General features: G+C 48.4%; 1 protein-coding gene across 1 annotated transcript in view; it reads right to left on the bottom strand.

Annotated features, from left to right (window-relative positions):
* cbfa2t2 (CBFA2/RUNX1 partner transcriptional co-repressor 2) overlaps positions 1-16,703 on the bottom strand; it is a 98,566-nt gene extending 81,863 nt beyond the window's left edge. The window contains exon 1 of the mRNA XM_033041812.1: positions 16,398-16,703. Within this exon, the coding sequence (XP_032897703.1) occupies positions 16,398-16,425 (28 nt within the window). The 5' untranslated portion in view covers positions 16,426-16,703. The remainder of the gene's footprint in view (positions 1-16,397) is intronic.
* Positions 16,704-17,012: the final 309 nt, after the last annotated feature.

Here is a 17,012-nt window from a genome sequence, read left to right as displayed (position 1 = left end):
TACAAAAGCTTGAAAGTGCCAACCACCCGATTCAGGAACATGATCGACACAAAATGTTGGAGTAACTCAGCGGGACAGGCGGCATCTGTGGAGGGAAGGATTAGGTGACGTTTCGGGTCGAGACCCTTCTTTGTGTCTCACTGAGTTACTCCAGCATTTTGTGTCTCTTCTCTCCAGAGATGCTGCCTGTCCCGCTGAGTCACTCCAGCATTTTGTGTCTATCTTTGGTTTAAACCAGCATCTGCAGTTCCTTCATACACATGATTCAGGGACATCTTCATCCTCTCTGTTAGCACACTACTGGCATAGATCGGGTAGACAGTCAGAACCTATTTCCCAGCATGGGAAAATCTAGAGGGCATAGTTTAGTTTTGAGATACAGTGAAGACACAGGTATATCGGTCCACCGAGTACACACACCGACCAGCGCTCACCCCATACACTATCACTGACCCTCACGAGGGACAATTTACAACCGTTACCAAATCAATTAACCAACTGAGCTGGTTGTCAATTAACCACTGGGCTACCATGCCACCCATAGCTTTAAGGTGAGATGGGCAAAGTGTAAAGGAGGTGCACGGGTAAAATGTTTCTACAGAGGGCGGCAAGTGCCTGGAGCACGCTGTAGGGGATGGTTGTGGAGGGGGGATACGATAAGAGACTTTTGGATAGGCACATGGGTATGCAGGGAATGGAGGCTTATGGATTATATACAGGCATATAAAGGTGGTCTTGGCATCATGTACAGCACAGACATTGTGGGCCGAAGGGCCTGTTTGTGTGCCGCACCATTTTATGTTCTATGTACTGAACAGTTCTCCCATAAGCTAGAGCGTATACCCTAATTTTATTTGGAATTAATTGAAAGATACAGCATGGAAACAGGCCCTTCAGCCCCCGGGTCCACGCCCACCATCCATCACCCATTCATACCAGTTAATGTGTTATCCCTCTTTCTCATCCACTTTCTACACATTAAGGGCAATTCACCTACAAACCCGCACGTCTTTGGGATGTGGGAGAAAACCGGAGCACCCGCAGGAAACTCACGCGGGCACAGGGAGAGCATGCAACAGGGAGCACCCGAGGTCAGCATCGAACACGGGTCTCCGGCGCTGTGAGGCAGCAGGTCTACCCGCTGCACCACTGTGCTACCCGCTGCACCACTGTGCTACCCGCTGCACCACTGTGCTACCCGCTGCACCACTGTGCTACCCGCTGCACCACTGTGCTACCCGCTGCACCACTGTGCCATCGCTTGGGAAGTAGGTGAGGTTTTCCAAGCTTTGGAGCGTGGGAGGAAACCGGAGCATCAGGAGGAAACCCACGCGGTCCCAGGGAGAATGTGTAAACGTCACTCTCGTGCATGCACACACACGCACACATATTATATATATATATTTAAATATTTATGTGTGTGTGTGTGTGTGTGTGTGTGTACACACATATATATATATATATACACACACATATATATAAACTAACACAAACACACATATGCACACAGATACAGACACACACACACACAAAACACCCGAGGTCAAGATCAAACTGGGGTCCCTGGCGCCACAAGGCAGCAGCTCTGCCAGTTTGGTGACGTTCTCGGTGCTGTCTCTGTGCAGCTGGGTCTAGGACGGGCTGGGTCTGGGACGGCCGAGTTGTCTGGGGCTGCCGAGGAGCCTATAACTGACAGAGAACATTTGGCTCTCCTCACTCACTAAATATGTGGCAGCCCTCCTTCCTCAGCAGAGACTGGAGAACTGATCCTGGGAACTTTCACAACTGCCTTCGCACCAAGTCAGTGGTGGGGGTGGTGCTGCAACGAAACACAAGCCAGACCCTGTCAGAAATAAACCTCTCTATGTTAGTGGGATGATGTAGTACAGCCCTGACTGAATCTATGGGAGCTGGTAATAAACCTTCACTCTATCCCAAGGGTTTAACTGTGGGAGAAGGTTATGGAGTTTTTAACTATAAGAGATACTGGACTCATATTTAGGTTATACCTGTTATTAATATAATCCTGATCCCTATGTATCAATATCATTGTTATATTTATCATTATTTTTTTGTTGTTGTTTTGTTTTTGTTTTTGAAAAAAACAGATAAAAAGATTTTAAAAGAAAGAAAGAGATACAGGCCCTGAGTCCGCGCTGACCAGCGATCATCCCGTACACTAGCACTATCCTACACACTAAGGACAGTTTACAATTTGCAGGTCAATTAGCCTACAAATCTGTAGGTCTTTGGTGTGTGGGAGAAAACCAGAGCACTCTGAGAAAACCCAGAGAAGGAGGGAGGCAGATGGAGAGAGAGAGAAAGAGATGAGGGAGGGAGAGGTGGAGTGAGGGAAGAGAGAGGAGGAGGAGATGGAGAGGGCAAGAGAGAGAGAAAGAGGGAGGACAAGGAAGAAAGTGAAAGAAGAAAGGAGAGAGAGGGAGGGAAGGAAGGCAACTGGGAGATGGAGGGAGAGAGAGCGAAGGGGAGGGAGATGTAGAGAGAGGATGGGTAGATTTAAGTTGTTTGACTGTTTCAGTTCAAACGGATGGAGGATGAAGGGGCAGGGATTGGGGGAGGGAGAGAATGAGAGACGGTAGGGAGGGAAGAGAGAGATAGATGGAGGGGGATGAGGGCAGTAGAGAGAGATAGAAGGAGGAAGGAGAGAGAGGAAGGGGAATGAGGCAAGATGAGGGGAGAGAGAGCAAGAAATAAAAAATGAAGGGGGAATGGAGAAGAGAGCGAGAAGTAAGGGGGGGAGATTTAACTTGTTTGAATGAGTTTCCATTCTAATCTAGATCGCAAAGGCAAAGGGAGCCTGTAGCCTACGTATCCTTACGCAAGCCCTGCTCTTGGCAGAGTGGAGTTGATGGGCCAAATGGCCTAAAACCTATGAAACTGTTAGCATTTTGCTGGAACTAAATACTCATTAGGGTGGAAGGGTTAAGGTAAGCGACGCTGAACTTTGCAGCCAGCGACCCCGCCTCCTCGGTCTGCTGCTCGAAGTTCATAACTTCATATGTTCTAGGAGCAGAATCAGGCCATTCAGCCCATCAAGTCTACACCATTCGATCATGGCTTATCTATCTTCCCCTCTCAACCCCATTCCCCAGCCTTCACCACATAACACCCGTACCAATTGAAAATCTATCAATCTTTGCCTTAAACATATCCACTGACTTAGGCTCCACAGCCTTCTGTGGCAATGAATTCACCACCCACTGACTAAAGAAATCCCTCCTCATTTCCTTCCTAGAGGAACGAACGTCCTTTTATAATGAGGTTGGGACGGGCAGCCTGGAGATGAGCTCTGGGCATTTCGGAGGGGGGGGCCGTTTCGAAGCTCACTGCTGCCAGAGAGACTGAGCACAGACTTCATGGCCCGGGGATGGGCCAGGTGGTTCTGCAGCTGCAACACCTGCGCAAGGCAGGTGTGAATGTCACCCGTGCTGTCGGGAGAATCGAAAGCAGCTTCCAAAAGCAGCACCTTTGGAATCTGCAGCAGCTCAGACAGGTGTTCACACTGTTGAGGTGAAGATAGATTTGCCAAAGCATCGAGGGTATTCTTTACAGTAAATGCTCAGCGATTCATCTTCTCAGTCTGCTTGGAGACCAATTCCTGATCCTGGAATACGGTTTTAGTTTTGGAGATGCAGCATAGAAGCAGGCCCTTCGGCCCACCGAGTCTGCGCCAGCCATCGATCACCCGCTCACACTAGTTCTACGTTATCCCACTTTTGCATCCTCCCCCTGCACACTAGGGGCAATTTAATGAGGGACAGTTAACCTACAATCCCCCTCGTCTTTGAGATGGGGGAGGAAACCGGGACACCCGGAGGAAACCCACACGGTCGCAGGGAGAACGGGCTAACTCCGTACAGACAGCGCCCGTAGCCACCATCACCATGTGAGGCAGCAACTCTCTTGCTTCATTCATTCATAAATAGAAACATAGAAAATAGGTGCAGGAGTAGGCCATTCGGCCCATCGAGCCAGCGCTGCCATTCAATATGATCATGGCTGATCATCCAAATTCAGTACCCTGTTCTGGCTTTCTCCTCGTAACCCTCGATTCCCTTAGCCCTAAGAGCTAAATCTAACTCTTAAAACCATCCAGTGAATTATCCTCCACTGCCTTCTGTGGCAGAGAATTCCACAGATTCACAACTCTTTGGATGAATACGTTTTCCCCCATCTCAGTCCTAAATGGCCAACCCCTTATTCTTAAACTGTGATCCCCCCTGGTTCGAGACTCCCCCAACATCAAGAACGTTTTTCCTGCATCAACCGTCCAAACCTCTAAGAATTTTATATGTTTCTATAAGAAATGGTATACATATTTAATGGCATATGGTATATATGTTTTACACACACAGTCTCACCAATGTCCTGCATAACTGAAGGATGACTGATAATAACATTAGAACATAGAACAGTAGAGCACAGGAACGGGCCCTTCAGCCCGCAATGTTTGTGCCAAACATGATGCCAAGTTAAACTAATCTCATCTACCTGTACATGCTCCATATCCCTCTATTCCCTGCACTTCCATGTTTCTGTCTAAAAGACTCTTAAATGCCACTATCGTTATTGCATCCACCACCACCCCTGGCAGTGTGTACCGGGCCACCACCACTCTCTGTGTAACAATCTGCAAGGTTTTCTAATTACTTGGTGTACCTGCATACTAGTTGATTCAGAATCATGCACCAGCACACCAGATCCTTTTGCATGCCTCAGACCATCGCAACATTAGAGAGATACAGCCTGGAAACAGTCCCTTCAGCCCATCCATCATCAAACATCCATTTACTTCTTCAGACCTGAAACGTCACCTGTCCATGTTCTCTAGAGATGCTGCCTGACCCGCTGAGTTACTCCGACACTTTGTGTTTTGAGGGACAACAACACGGCAACCAGTAAACTTTCCCCTTCCCCGCCCCTCCTCATTACTGCCCTTCTCCCTGCAATCACAGGGTCCCAGGTATGAACTGTCCAACCACCATCTCAAACACATCTCCCCCCCCCCCCCCTCCCGTACGAGGAGCACCAGGGGAGGTGACTGTGTTCCCTCAAAGTTGGTCATCCCAACGACGAGCAAACAAACAATTCCAAACAATTCAACTCCCTCTCCCATTCCCACACGGACCTTTCTGTCCTGGGCCTCCTCCACTGTCAGAGTGAGGCCACACACAAATTGGAGGACAGCACCTCATATTTCACTTGGGCAACTTGCAACCCAGTGGTATGAACATTGAATTCTCTCATTTCAAGAGAATCCTGCATTCCCTCTCTCCCCCCCCCCCCCCCCCCCATCCCCCCCACCTCTAGCTGTCCTCCCAGCTCCACTATTCGCATCCTTGATTCCCTTCATTATCAACTCTTGCCCAGCCAACAATGGATCATTATAGACTCCACCATTCCTTGGACATCTATTGCCAGCCCTGAGTTGTTCTAGCCTATTCCTACCTCCAGTTCCCCTCCACACTCTACTTTCAGTCTGTAGATGGATCCCGACCCAAAACGTCACCCATTCTTTTCTCTCCAGATATGCTGCCGGACCCGCTGAGTTACTCCAGCACTGTCTATCTTTGGTGTAAACCAGCACCTGCAGTTCTTTGTTTCTACCACTAATCACTTGCCAGGCTTTGTCCTGCCCCCCACCCCCACTCGCTCTTCCAACTTCCTCCCCCCTCGTACCATCAGACTGAAGGGGTCCTGACCCAAAGCAACACCTAGTTCAATAGTACTTTACTGACACATGTACCTAGATATAGTGATATATTTGTTTTGCATACAATCCAGTAAAATCATACTATTCATAAGCACAAACACACCCAAGTACAAGAGTTGTGAATCTGTGGCATTCATTGCCACAGTCGGCTGTGGAGGCCATATCAATAAATATTTTTAAGGCAGAGATAGAATCTTGATTAGTACGGGTGTCAGGGGTTACGGGGAGAAGGCAGGAGAATGGGGGTGAAGAGGGGAAGATATATCAGCCAAGATTGAATGGTGGAGTAGACTTGATGGGCCGAATGGCCCAATTCTACTCCTATCACTTATGATCTTATGATTCATTCCTTCCGACACTACAGACAACATCTAGATGTGGAAGAGCCAAGTAGGAACCCTGTTCTGCCAGAGCAGAGAGAGAGCCTGTTGACACAAGCAGGCGGCTAGCCCGACCATGTGAAGCAAAAGCAGCTCTCCAACGCGACATGCTCTTTAGAGTCTTTCAAAGCATTTCTTGCCAGGCAGCATTCCGAGATGCAGCACTCCTGCCCAGCTGCGAGATAAACTAGATTAGGAGCCAAAATAACAACCGTTTAATTTCCGCCTCCCCTCCCTCTCCTGCCTGAAGGCGCCTGAAGCCACGGCACATGATAAGTGTTCTCACGCCCATCAATAAAAAACACTGAGTGTTTGCCAACTGAGTCCATTCAGGGCGTTGGAAAGTTCTGCTGGAAAAGCTGGTAAACAGGGCGATTTATCTGCACCTTAGCTGGGGAACAGAGAACATAGGAACGTATAGGCACAAAGTGCTGGAGTCATTCAGCAGGTCAGACGGCATCTCTGGAGGCAAGCAGGACACACAGCCATAGAATCTTACAGTGTGGAAACAGACCCTTCAGCGAACATGCCCCATCTACAATCGTCCCAACTGCCTGCATTTGGCCCACATCTCTCTAAACCCGCCCTATCCATGTACCTGTCTAAATGTTTCTGTCTAAACATTGCAATAGTCCCTGCCTCAACTAACTCCTCTGGCAGCTCGTTCCATACAGCCACCACTCTTTGTGTGAAAAAGTTATCCCTCGGATGCCTATTATATCTTTGCCCCTTCACTGTGCTGGAGTAACTCAGTGAGACAGGCAGATTCTCTGGAGAAAAAGTCAGAGTAACTCATCGGGTCAAGCAGCAACTGTGGAAGAGGGATAGACATTTAAGAATGGTACAGTGGCGCAGCACCAGAGACCCGGGTTGACCACAGGTGCTATCTATGCGGAGTTTGCACATTCTCCCTGTGACCGCCTTGGATTTTCTCCTGGTGCTCCGGTTTCCTCCCTCAACCCAGAGGCGAGCGAGTTTGCAGGTGAATCGGCTTCTGTAAATTGCCGCTAGTGTGTAGGATAGAACTAGTGTACAGGTTTACAATTTATGTAAACATTTGGTGACAATTGTAAATCTAATCTAAACTAAAGAGGTTCCAAGTACCCGCTCAGGTGACTGATGCAAAAGCACTAAAGAAGTTTAAATGTGGCTTCAGTTTTAGAGATACAGCACGGAACAGGCCCTTCGGCCCGCCGAGTCCATGCCGACCAGTGATCACCCCGTACACTGGTTCTATCCTGCACACTAGGGGCAATTTACAGAAGCCAATTATCCTACAAAGTGGGAGGAAACCAGAGCACCTGGAGGAAACCCGCGAGGTCACAGGGAGAACGTACAAACTCAGTTCGGACAGCACCTGTAGTCAGGATCGAACGAGGGTGCACGGCGCTGTGAGGCAGCAACTCTACAGCTGCGCCACTGAGCCACTAGAAAAAAACACTTTTTTCAGCAACAAAGTGAATGATCCCCTCTCTATGCTGACAGCAGCAGCTGTGGGAGGTGCCTGGAACACGCATGGCAAGTCCCAGGAAGTCAGCACTCCTGAATGTTTATTTTCCTAGTGATAAGGAGAAAGAAGGGAGAGTGAAGGGCGGGATTGGAGAGCTGGAAGTAGATGTTGCAATTAGCTCGGATGTCAGGTGTGAGACATTCCTCACAGCAGGATGTTTCTCAGGAGGAGGCCATTCTGCCCATTGTAGCTGTGCCAGCTCTTTGGCAGAGTTTTGCAATTAATCTCAGACCATCTGCTTCCTCTCCAAGCCTTGCCAATTAATCTCTTTCAAGCACTTTAGTTTAGTTTTGAAATACAGAGCGGAAATGCAGGCCCTTCGGCCCACCGAGTCCACGCCAAGCAGCAGTCCCTGCACACTAACTCTAAGCTACACACCCTAGGGGCAATTTATCATTTTTACCGAACCCATTAACCTACAAATCCATACATTTTGGGAGTGTGGGAGGAAATCGGAGCACCCTGAGAAAACTCACGCAGGTCACAGGGAGAAAGTACAAACTCCGTACAGACAGCACCCGTGGTCAGGATTGAACTTGGGTACCTCTGGTGCTGTGAGGCAGCAACTCTAACGCTGCGCCACCATGCCACCCACTTATCCAAGCCTGTTCCAAAAGTTCCCATTGAACACATTTGCTCTGCTCCTTCGGGCAACTTGTCCCGTATCAGAGGAAGGGAACTTTACTCCTTGTAGAGGAGTCTGAAGAAGTGTCTCGGCCCGAAATGTCACCTATTATTTTTCTCCAGAGGTGGTGACTGACCCGCTGAATTATTCCAGCTTTTTGTGTCCATCTTCCGTTTAAACCTACATCTGCAGTTCCTTCCTACACATTTACTCCTTGTACCTTTGGTCTATTATCACCTTAAACCTGTGTCCATCTCTCACCTGAACCCCTGGCCACACCCAGGTGCTGAACGTGTGGAGTTTGCACGTTCTCCCTGTGACCGCGTGGGCGACCTCTAGGTGCTCCAGTTTCCTCCCACAACCCAAACATGTGCAGGTTTGTAGGTTAATTGGCCCTTTGTAATTTGCCCCTTGTGTGGAAGTGGGATAACATAGAACTAGTGTGGTTGGTTGATCGATGGTCAGCATGGACTCAGTGGGCCGAAGGGCCTGTTTCTATAGCTGTTTAGACTAAAGATGGACACAAACAGGCCCTTAGGCCCACCGAGTTTGCGCCAATCAGCGATCACCCCGCACACTAACACTATCCTACACACTAGGGACAATTTACAATTTTACCAAAGCCAATTAACCTACAAACCTGCACGTCTTTGGAGTGTGAGAGGAAACCAGAGCACCCTGGAGAAACCTCACACAGGTCACAGGGAGAACGTGCAAAATCGTACAGACAGCACCCGAGGTCAGGATCGAACCCGGGTCTCTGGCGCTGTGAGGCAGCAACTCTATCCCTGCGCCCCTGTGCCACCCATGCTACACATGACAATAATAAACTAAACTAACAATAAACACTCACTAGAATCCACACAAGAAGATGACAACAATGTCTGTGGCGCAGCGGTAGAGTTGCTGCCTTACAGCGTCAGAGATCCGGGTTCAATCCTGATTACGGGTGCTGTCTGTAAGCAGTTTGTATGTTCACCCTGTGACTGTGGGCTTTCTCCGGGTGCTCCGGTTTCCTCCTACATTCTAACAACGTTCAGGTTTGTAGGATAATCGGCTTCAGTAAATTGTAAAATTGTCCCTCGTGTGTGGGATAGTGCTAGTGTACGGGGTGATCGCTGGTCAGCACGGACTCGGTTGGCTGAAGGGCCTGTTTCCACGCTGTATCACTAAACTAAATTTGCTCCAAAGCACAAAAGGAATACTCCAGTGCCGGCGGTGGAAAGTGGCATAGACACACAAACTTGTTCTTTCCTCCCTGCACCCTGGTTGTGGTGTCTGCAGGAGGCAGGCTTTAATTAACCTGGGTTTATTCGTGGGAACAACATGCTTCTGCCGGGCTGCAGGAGGTGTTCCAAGCTCCTCTGGACCCGGCAGATGGGAGCTCAGTTTTATCCCTTCTGCAGGGGAACAGGTGGGATGTGCTTGGGCTCAATTCCCAGAACTGCTGCCAGGCTCCCAGCCTTCTGGCAGAGAGGATGGCATCGCCAATGTCCAAAGCAGCTGACAGCACTCGCAGAGCGAGGGGGGGGGGGATGTGATAATGAATATGTGTCTTTGACCAAGAGCGAGAGAGAGACAGAGAGAGAGATAATGAATATGTGTGTTTGATCGAGAGAGAATGTATGAATGAATGTGTGTGACCAAGATAGATAGAAAGAAAGAGAATGAACATGTGTGTGTGTGTTTGCGTGATAGAGAGAGAAAGGGAGAGAGAATGAATGAATATGTGTGTGTGACCGAGAGGCAGAATGGACATGTGTGTGACCATGAGAGAGAGAATGAATGTGTGTGTGTGTGTGTGTGTGCGCGTGACAAAGAGAGGGGGGGAGGGAAGAGAGAGAGAGAGAGAGCGGGAGAAAGAGAGAATGAGACAGAAGCTTAAACACGCACCACCAGGCTCAGGAACAGCTTTGTGCCCTCTGTTATCAGGCTTCTGAACTGTCCTTGCATAAGCTAGGAAACTGTCAGATTCACCCCTACCCCATTGAGGACATTGAACCTTGTCAAAGGAACTGATATGCTGGACTTTCAGTCTGATTGGGGGGCACGGCCGGGGGGGGGGGGGTGCCGAGAATGCAGGGGGCACGTGTGTTTGGTGACAGACAGAAGAGAGGACTGTTCAGTGAACTTTTGTAACTTTGTTGGCACCGAAACATGGCCACACTCGTGTACTGCCGAGGTGAGGTCTGCTGTACGATTTTACCGAGTTAAAGCGTTTCACTGTAACTAGGTTCATGTGACAATAAAATGTCGTTACATTGAATTGCCTCACCCAGCCGTATCACTGCAACCCCTCCCTCCCCATCTTCCGACATCCCACTCCTGCTGCTCTGATGAATTGTGCCCCTTTCATTAGTCTCTTCCATGGTTGGCTGTGATTTCTGCCACCAGATACTGTGGGACTGTCTCTCTGAATCGCTCCACTCCTTCATAACACTGTTTACTAAGCCCTCGCTTGCTCTATCTAATCTGGCTTAAGGTCTGTTATCCCCATTGCATCTGTGAAGTGGCTGGGGTCATTTCCCCACCATAAATGTGTCATGAAAATGAAGATGTATAGAAAACAATTACTGCCTGTGTATTTTAGTTTAGTCTAGTTCAGAGATACAGCGCAGAAACAGGCCCTTTGGCCCAATGGGTCCGCGCCGACCAGCCATCACCCCATACACTACCACTATCCTACACACAAGGGATAATTTGCCATTTGCAAAATCCAATTAACCTCCAAACCTGCACATCTTTTGGAGAAAACCCATGTGGTCACAGGCAGGTCAAGCAGCATCCCATCTCTGGTGCCCATCCCTGAGCCTTTGTGGTCAGCTGCAGCTGGGACTGTAAAATGGCGTCAAAATGGCACCTCTTACCTACCGAGTCAATGGGCTGTTGAGTTTAGCGAGAGTGTGGAAACAGGCCCTTCGGCCCATCGAGTCTGCGCCAACCAGCAATCCCCGCACACTAACACTATCCGACACACACTAGGGACAATTTACAATTTCACCAAGTCTATTCGCCTACACAAACCTGTGCGTCTTTGGAGTGTGGGTGGAAACTGGAGGTCCCAGAGATAGCCCACGCAGGTCACAGGGAGAACGTACAAACTCCATACAGACAGCACCCGCAGTCAGGAGCAAACCCAGGTCGCTAGAGGGGCTGTGAGGGAGCGACTCTACTGCTGCGCCATCGTGTAGCCTATTCTGCACTAACCCGGTGGATTGTGCTGCTGTACGCGGATAGTCATGCTGAGCTGCATGCAAAACATGCATTTCACTGCACCTGATACATGTGACATTAGAGAAACTATTGAACCATTGAGAAACAAGGATAGGCGACATCATAGGTCGGGACCCTTCGTTCAGATACCTTAGGGTCCCGACCTGAAACGTCACTGTGACTCATGTTTCTCCAGAGATGCTGCCTGACCCACTGAGTTACTCCAGCACTTTGTTTCTTTTTTATGTAAACCAGCATCTGCAGTTCCTGGTTTCAAGCAGGTGTAAGTGACCAGGAGATCCAGAAAGTAATTAACTGCAAACACAAGGGATTTGTGCCTTTTAATCTGTTCAATGCCTCGGGGCATGGGAACAAGACACCCAATGCTGTGGTGGGTTGCAACAGAAAATCGTCGGAAAAAAAGATTGACACAAAGTGCAGGAGTAATTCAGCGGGTCAGGCAGCGACTCTGGAGAACAAGAAACAATACTGGTTGCAAAGGAATGTACATTTTATCAGAGGTACACAAAAAAGCTGGAGAAACTCAGCGGGTGCAGCAGCATCTATGGAGCGAAGGAAATAGGCAACGTTTCGTCCCGAAACGTTGCCTATTTCCTTCGCTCCATAGATGCTGCTGCACCCGCTGAGTTTCTCCAGCTTTTTTGTGTACCTTCGATTTTCCAGCATCTGCAGTTCCTTCTTAAGTACATTGTATCAGGATGTAACACAGCTTGGTTTGGGAACAGCTCCATCCAAGGCGGCAAGAAACATAGAAACATAGAAATTAGGTGCAGGAGTAGGCCATTCGGCCCTTCGAGCCTGCACCGCCATTCAATATGATCATGGCTGATCATCCAACTCAGTATCCCGTACCTGCCTTCTCTCCATACCCTCTGATCCCCTTAGCCACAAGGGCCACATCTAACTCCCTCTTAAATATAGCCAATGAACTGGCCTCGACTACCCTCTGTGGCAGGGAGTTCCAGAGATTCACCACTCTCTGTGTGAAAAAAGTTCTTCTCATCTCGGTTTTAAAAGATTTCCCCCTTATCCTTAAGCTGTGACCCCTTGTCCTGGACTTCCCCAACATCGGGAGCAATCTTCCTGCATCTAGCCTGTCCAACCCCTTAAGAATTTTGTAAGTTTCTATAAGATCCCCTCTCAATCTCCTAAATTCTAGAGAGTATAAACCAAGTCTATCCAGTCTTTCTTCATAAGACAGTCCTGACATCCCAGGAATTGTAGAGAATTGTGAACGCAACGCAGACCATCACACAAAACAACCTCCCTTCCATTGACTTTATCTACATATTTCACGCTGCCTCGGCAAGGCCACCAGCATAATCAAGGCCCAGTCTCACCCCCGCATTTTGCATCTATGTTTAGAGTTGTTTCTTTTTCCTCGAGATGTGGTGGAATTTCCAACACAACGATGCCTTGTCTTTGCAGTTATGTCATCACATCTTGGACTCTCTCATCAAACCAGTTCCTGTGATTTCTGGCAGCAAAACCAATTGTCTCTTCACGACTGAACTAACATCATTGACGTCTCCCCGGGCTACATTGAAGTCGTAATTAAAACATAGGACAGTGCAGCACAAGAACAGGCCCTTCGGCCCACAATGCCTGTGCCGTACATGATGCCAAATTAAGCCAATCTCCTCTGCCTGCACATGATTCATATCCCTCCATTCCCTGTACATCCATGTGCCTATCTAAACACAGCCACTATCATATCTGCCTCCTCCATCACTCCTGGCAATGTGTTCCAGGCCCCCACCACCCTCTGTGAAAAAAAAATGCTCTCACATTTAAAAAAATGAATTTTGAACATGAAAGATACAAATATGTGGCAGAAACGTGGTGACTCTTGTATATTGCCTTAGTGGTGACACAAAATGCAAAAGGCTGCAGCCCTCAACGACTTCCGCCCAGTTGCACTTACTCCCATCATCACCAAGTGCTTCGAGAGGCTGGTCCTGGCACACCTCAAAGGCTGCCTACCCCCCACATTGGATCCCTATCAGTTTGCCTACCGCAAGAACAGGAGTACGGAAGATGCCATCTCAACGGCACTTCACTCCGCCCTCTCCCACCTCGACAACAGAGACACTTACGTAAGAATGCTGTTCATCGATTACAGCTCAGCATTCAACACCATTATACCCTCTAAACTGATCACCACACTCGGTGACCTGGGCATCGACCCCTCCCTCTGCAACTGGATACTGGACTTTCTAACCAACAGACCCCAGTCTGTTATGTTAGACAAGCACACCTCCTCAACCGTCACCCTGAACACCGGCGTCCCACAGGGCTGTGTGCTGAGCCCCCTCCTCTACTCCCTCTTCACCTACGACTGCACACCTGTACATGGTACTAACACCATCATCAAGTATGCAGATGATACAACGGTGATTGGCCTCATCAGCAACAACGATGAGTCAGCCTATAGGGAGGAGGTCCAGCTACTAGCAGCATGGTGCGCTGACAACAACCTGGCCCTTAACTCCAAGAAGACCAAGGAGCTCATTATAGACTTCAGGAAGTCTAGGAGCGGCACGCACATCCCCATCCACATTAACGGGACGGAGGTGGAACGTGTTTCCAGCTTCAGGTTCCTGGGGGTCAACATCTCCAATGACCTCTCTTGGACCCACAATACCTCAACTCTGGTCAAGAAGGCTCACCAGCGTCTCTTCTTCCTGAGGAGACTGAAGAAGGTCCATCTGTCTCCTCAGATCCTGGTGAACTTCTACCGCTGCACCATCGAGAGCATCCTTACCAACTGCATCACAGTATGGTATGGCAACTGCTCTGTCTCCGACTGGAAAGCATTGCAGAGGGTGGTGAAAATTGCCCAACGCATCACCGGTTCCTCACTCCCCTCCATTGAGTCTGTCCAAAGCAAGCGTTGTCTGCGAAGGTCGCTCAGCATCGACAAGGACTGCTCTCACCCCAACCATGGACTGTTTACCCTCTTACCATCCGGGAGACGCTACAGGTCTCTCCGTTGCTGGACGGAGAGACCCCCCCCTGCCCCGGACACTCCTCCCACCAGGGAAAAAAATACTATGACTGTTTGCCCATAAATAGATTTATTTATTGCTCATATTTATGTCGCTCTTCTAGGGAGATGCTAACTGCATTTTGTTGTCTCTGTACTGTACACCGCACAATGACAATAAAGTTGAATCTGAATCTCAATCTGAAGTAGCTCAGCGGGACAGGCAGCATCTCTGGAGAGAGGAATTGGTGATGTTTCGGGTCGAGACCCTTCTTCAGACTGAGAGTCAGGGGAGAGGGCGTCTAGAGATAGGGAAGGGTAAGGTGTGAAAATGACAAACGGAAGCAGATGATGAGAAGGAAATGTAGAATGGTTCATTGTTAGCTGAGGGGAGGGTGACAAGGAGGCATAGAATCAGTAAAATTAATCAGAAGAACAGTGAAACTAGTCGGAGAACTAGGGTGGGGGATGGATGGAGAGAGCAGGAAAGCAAAGGTTGCTCGAAGTTAGAGAAATCAATATTCATACTGCAGGTACATGAACAAGAAAGGTTAAGAGGGATATGGACCAAACGTGGGGAAATGGGACTAGCTTAGATGGGGCATCTTAGTTAGCATGGACAAGTTGGGCTGAAGGGCCTGTTTCTGTGCTCTATCTGTATCTCAAGAGTACAGAGAAGATTCACGAGGATGTTGCCAGGACTGGAGGGCCTGAACTATAGGGAGAGGTAGGTCAGGCAAAGAATTCACTTGTTCGAGCACAGGATGAGTGGTGATCTTAGAGAGGTGCACCAGGATAGGGTGAATGCACAGAGACTTTTACCCAGAGTAGGGGAATCAAAAACCAGAGGACATTAGTTTGAGGTGAGAGGGGAAAGTTTTAATGGGAACCTGAGGGGGCAACTTTTTCACACAAATGGTGGTGGGTGTTTGGAACGAGCTGCCGGAGGAAATTGTTGAGGCAGGTGGTATCACAATGTTTAAGAAACATTAGGACAGGTACATGAAAAGGATAGATTTGGAGGGATATGGACCAAACGCAGGCGGGGGACGACGACTAGTGTAGATGGACATGTTGGTTAGTGTGGGCAAGTTGGGCTGAAGGGCCAGTTTCCACGCTATATGACTCTGTGAAGCGTGGGCAAGTCATACTCAATCCTGAGGGCCCACATCGGGGACAGAGGAATAACCACGCACAGAACAAAATCACATTGACGTTGACCTTGTACATGCAACACATATCTCGATCCCGTCCACATACATGTTACTTTTCATGAATATATCACCCCGTTACTGTGTAACACGTATCAATGTGTTGTCCCTAGCCGTGCGCATGCAACATACACCACTCTGGTAACTTTATACAAAACCAATAATCCACTTATTGAACTGGGTACGAGGCGGCGGAGGTGTACAAAGAACAGAAACAAAATAAAATCAATAAAGGATCAACTGTTACCAAAATAGATCGATACTTTAAAAAAAAAACACATTGTAAATGAAAAATATATGTCCTCCTTCATTAGTTCTTCTTAATAGAATAAACATCTACATATTAAGTCGGGGTTTTTAAATGGATTTGATACTTGACCGAAGACAAATAAACCACTAAATGGACTGTGTCAGACTAAACGTGACCCCTCGACACAATGACTCTGTTGCCATTGATTCTCTGCGTGTTTACAAACCCTCTCTCTCTCTCTCCGAAAGTTATACCGGGCTCAACGCTTTCCCCCTCCTTTCTTTAGATCAATTTCTTTCCCTCCCCGAGCAACTTTCAACCCCTCTCCAACCTCTGGCTACAGTGTTTTCTATTTTAGAGAGGCGGTGGTGATCTTTGCAAAGTGAAAGGTTGCAACAATATCCCCCCCCCCTCCCCCCTCCCTTCCCTTCCAACCCTCCCCTGCTAAACAAGGAATCAACACTCACTCTGGTACGATCCAGAAATCCCCACCATGTCTCTCTTTGGCTTTTTGGAGATAAAGAAAACTTTTCGCGATGGCCCGTAAGTACGGCGTGGACTTTCTCTTGGACAGAGTCAGCAGCAGTAAACCCTTCCTTCCCTCGAGAGCCCCTTTCCAAGTGTGATCGATTCACCAGACCCTGGAATCAAAGATCCTACAGCGAGCTGGAATGGCAATGAGCAAGATCACACTTCAAAGCCGCGGTCCCAGCCAATGCTTGAGTGAGGCAGCGGCTCCACTTTGCATACCAGTTGGATAAACTACCGAGCAAGCAGACTGAACAGACGACTAATTGTAAGCACAAACCCTTCCCCACCCCCTCCCCTCACTCACTATATCTTCAGGCGGTTTCCCAGTGTACCCGGGGAGTTGGTTAAAATTTAAATTATTTCTCTCTCACACACACATGCTTATTCTCTCATTCTCTCTCTTTCGTGTTTATTCTCTCTTTCACATGTTTATTCTCTCTTTCACATGTTTATTCTCTCTCACATGTTTATTTTTGCACACACATGTTTATTCTCTCACACACATGTATATTCTCACACACATGTTTATTCTCACATGTTTATTTTCTCAC

This window comes from Amblyraja radiata, chromosome 23 (genome assembly GCF_010909765.2).
Source record: "Amblyraja radiata isolate CabotCenter1 chromosome 23, sAmbRad1.1.pri, whole genome shotgun sequence".
Classification (NCBI taxonomy): Eukaryota; Metazoa; Chordata; class Chondrichthyes; order Rajiformes; family Rajidae; genus Amblyraja; species Amblyraja radiata.
Note: the sequence above shows the minus strand (reverse complement) of the source record. Positions and strands in the feature narration are given on the sequence as shown.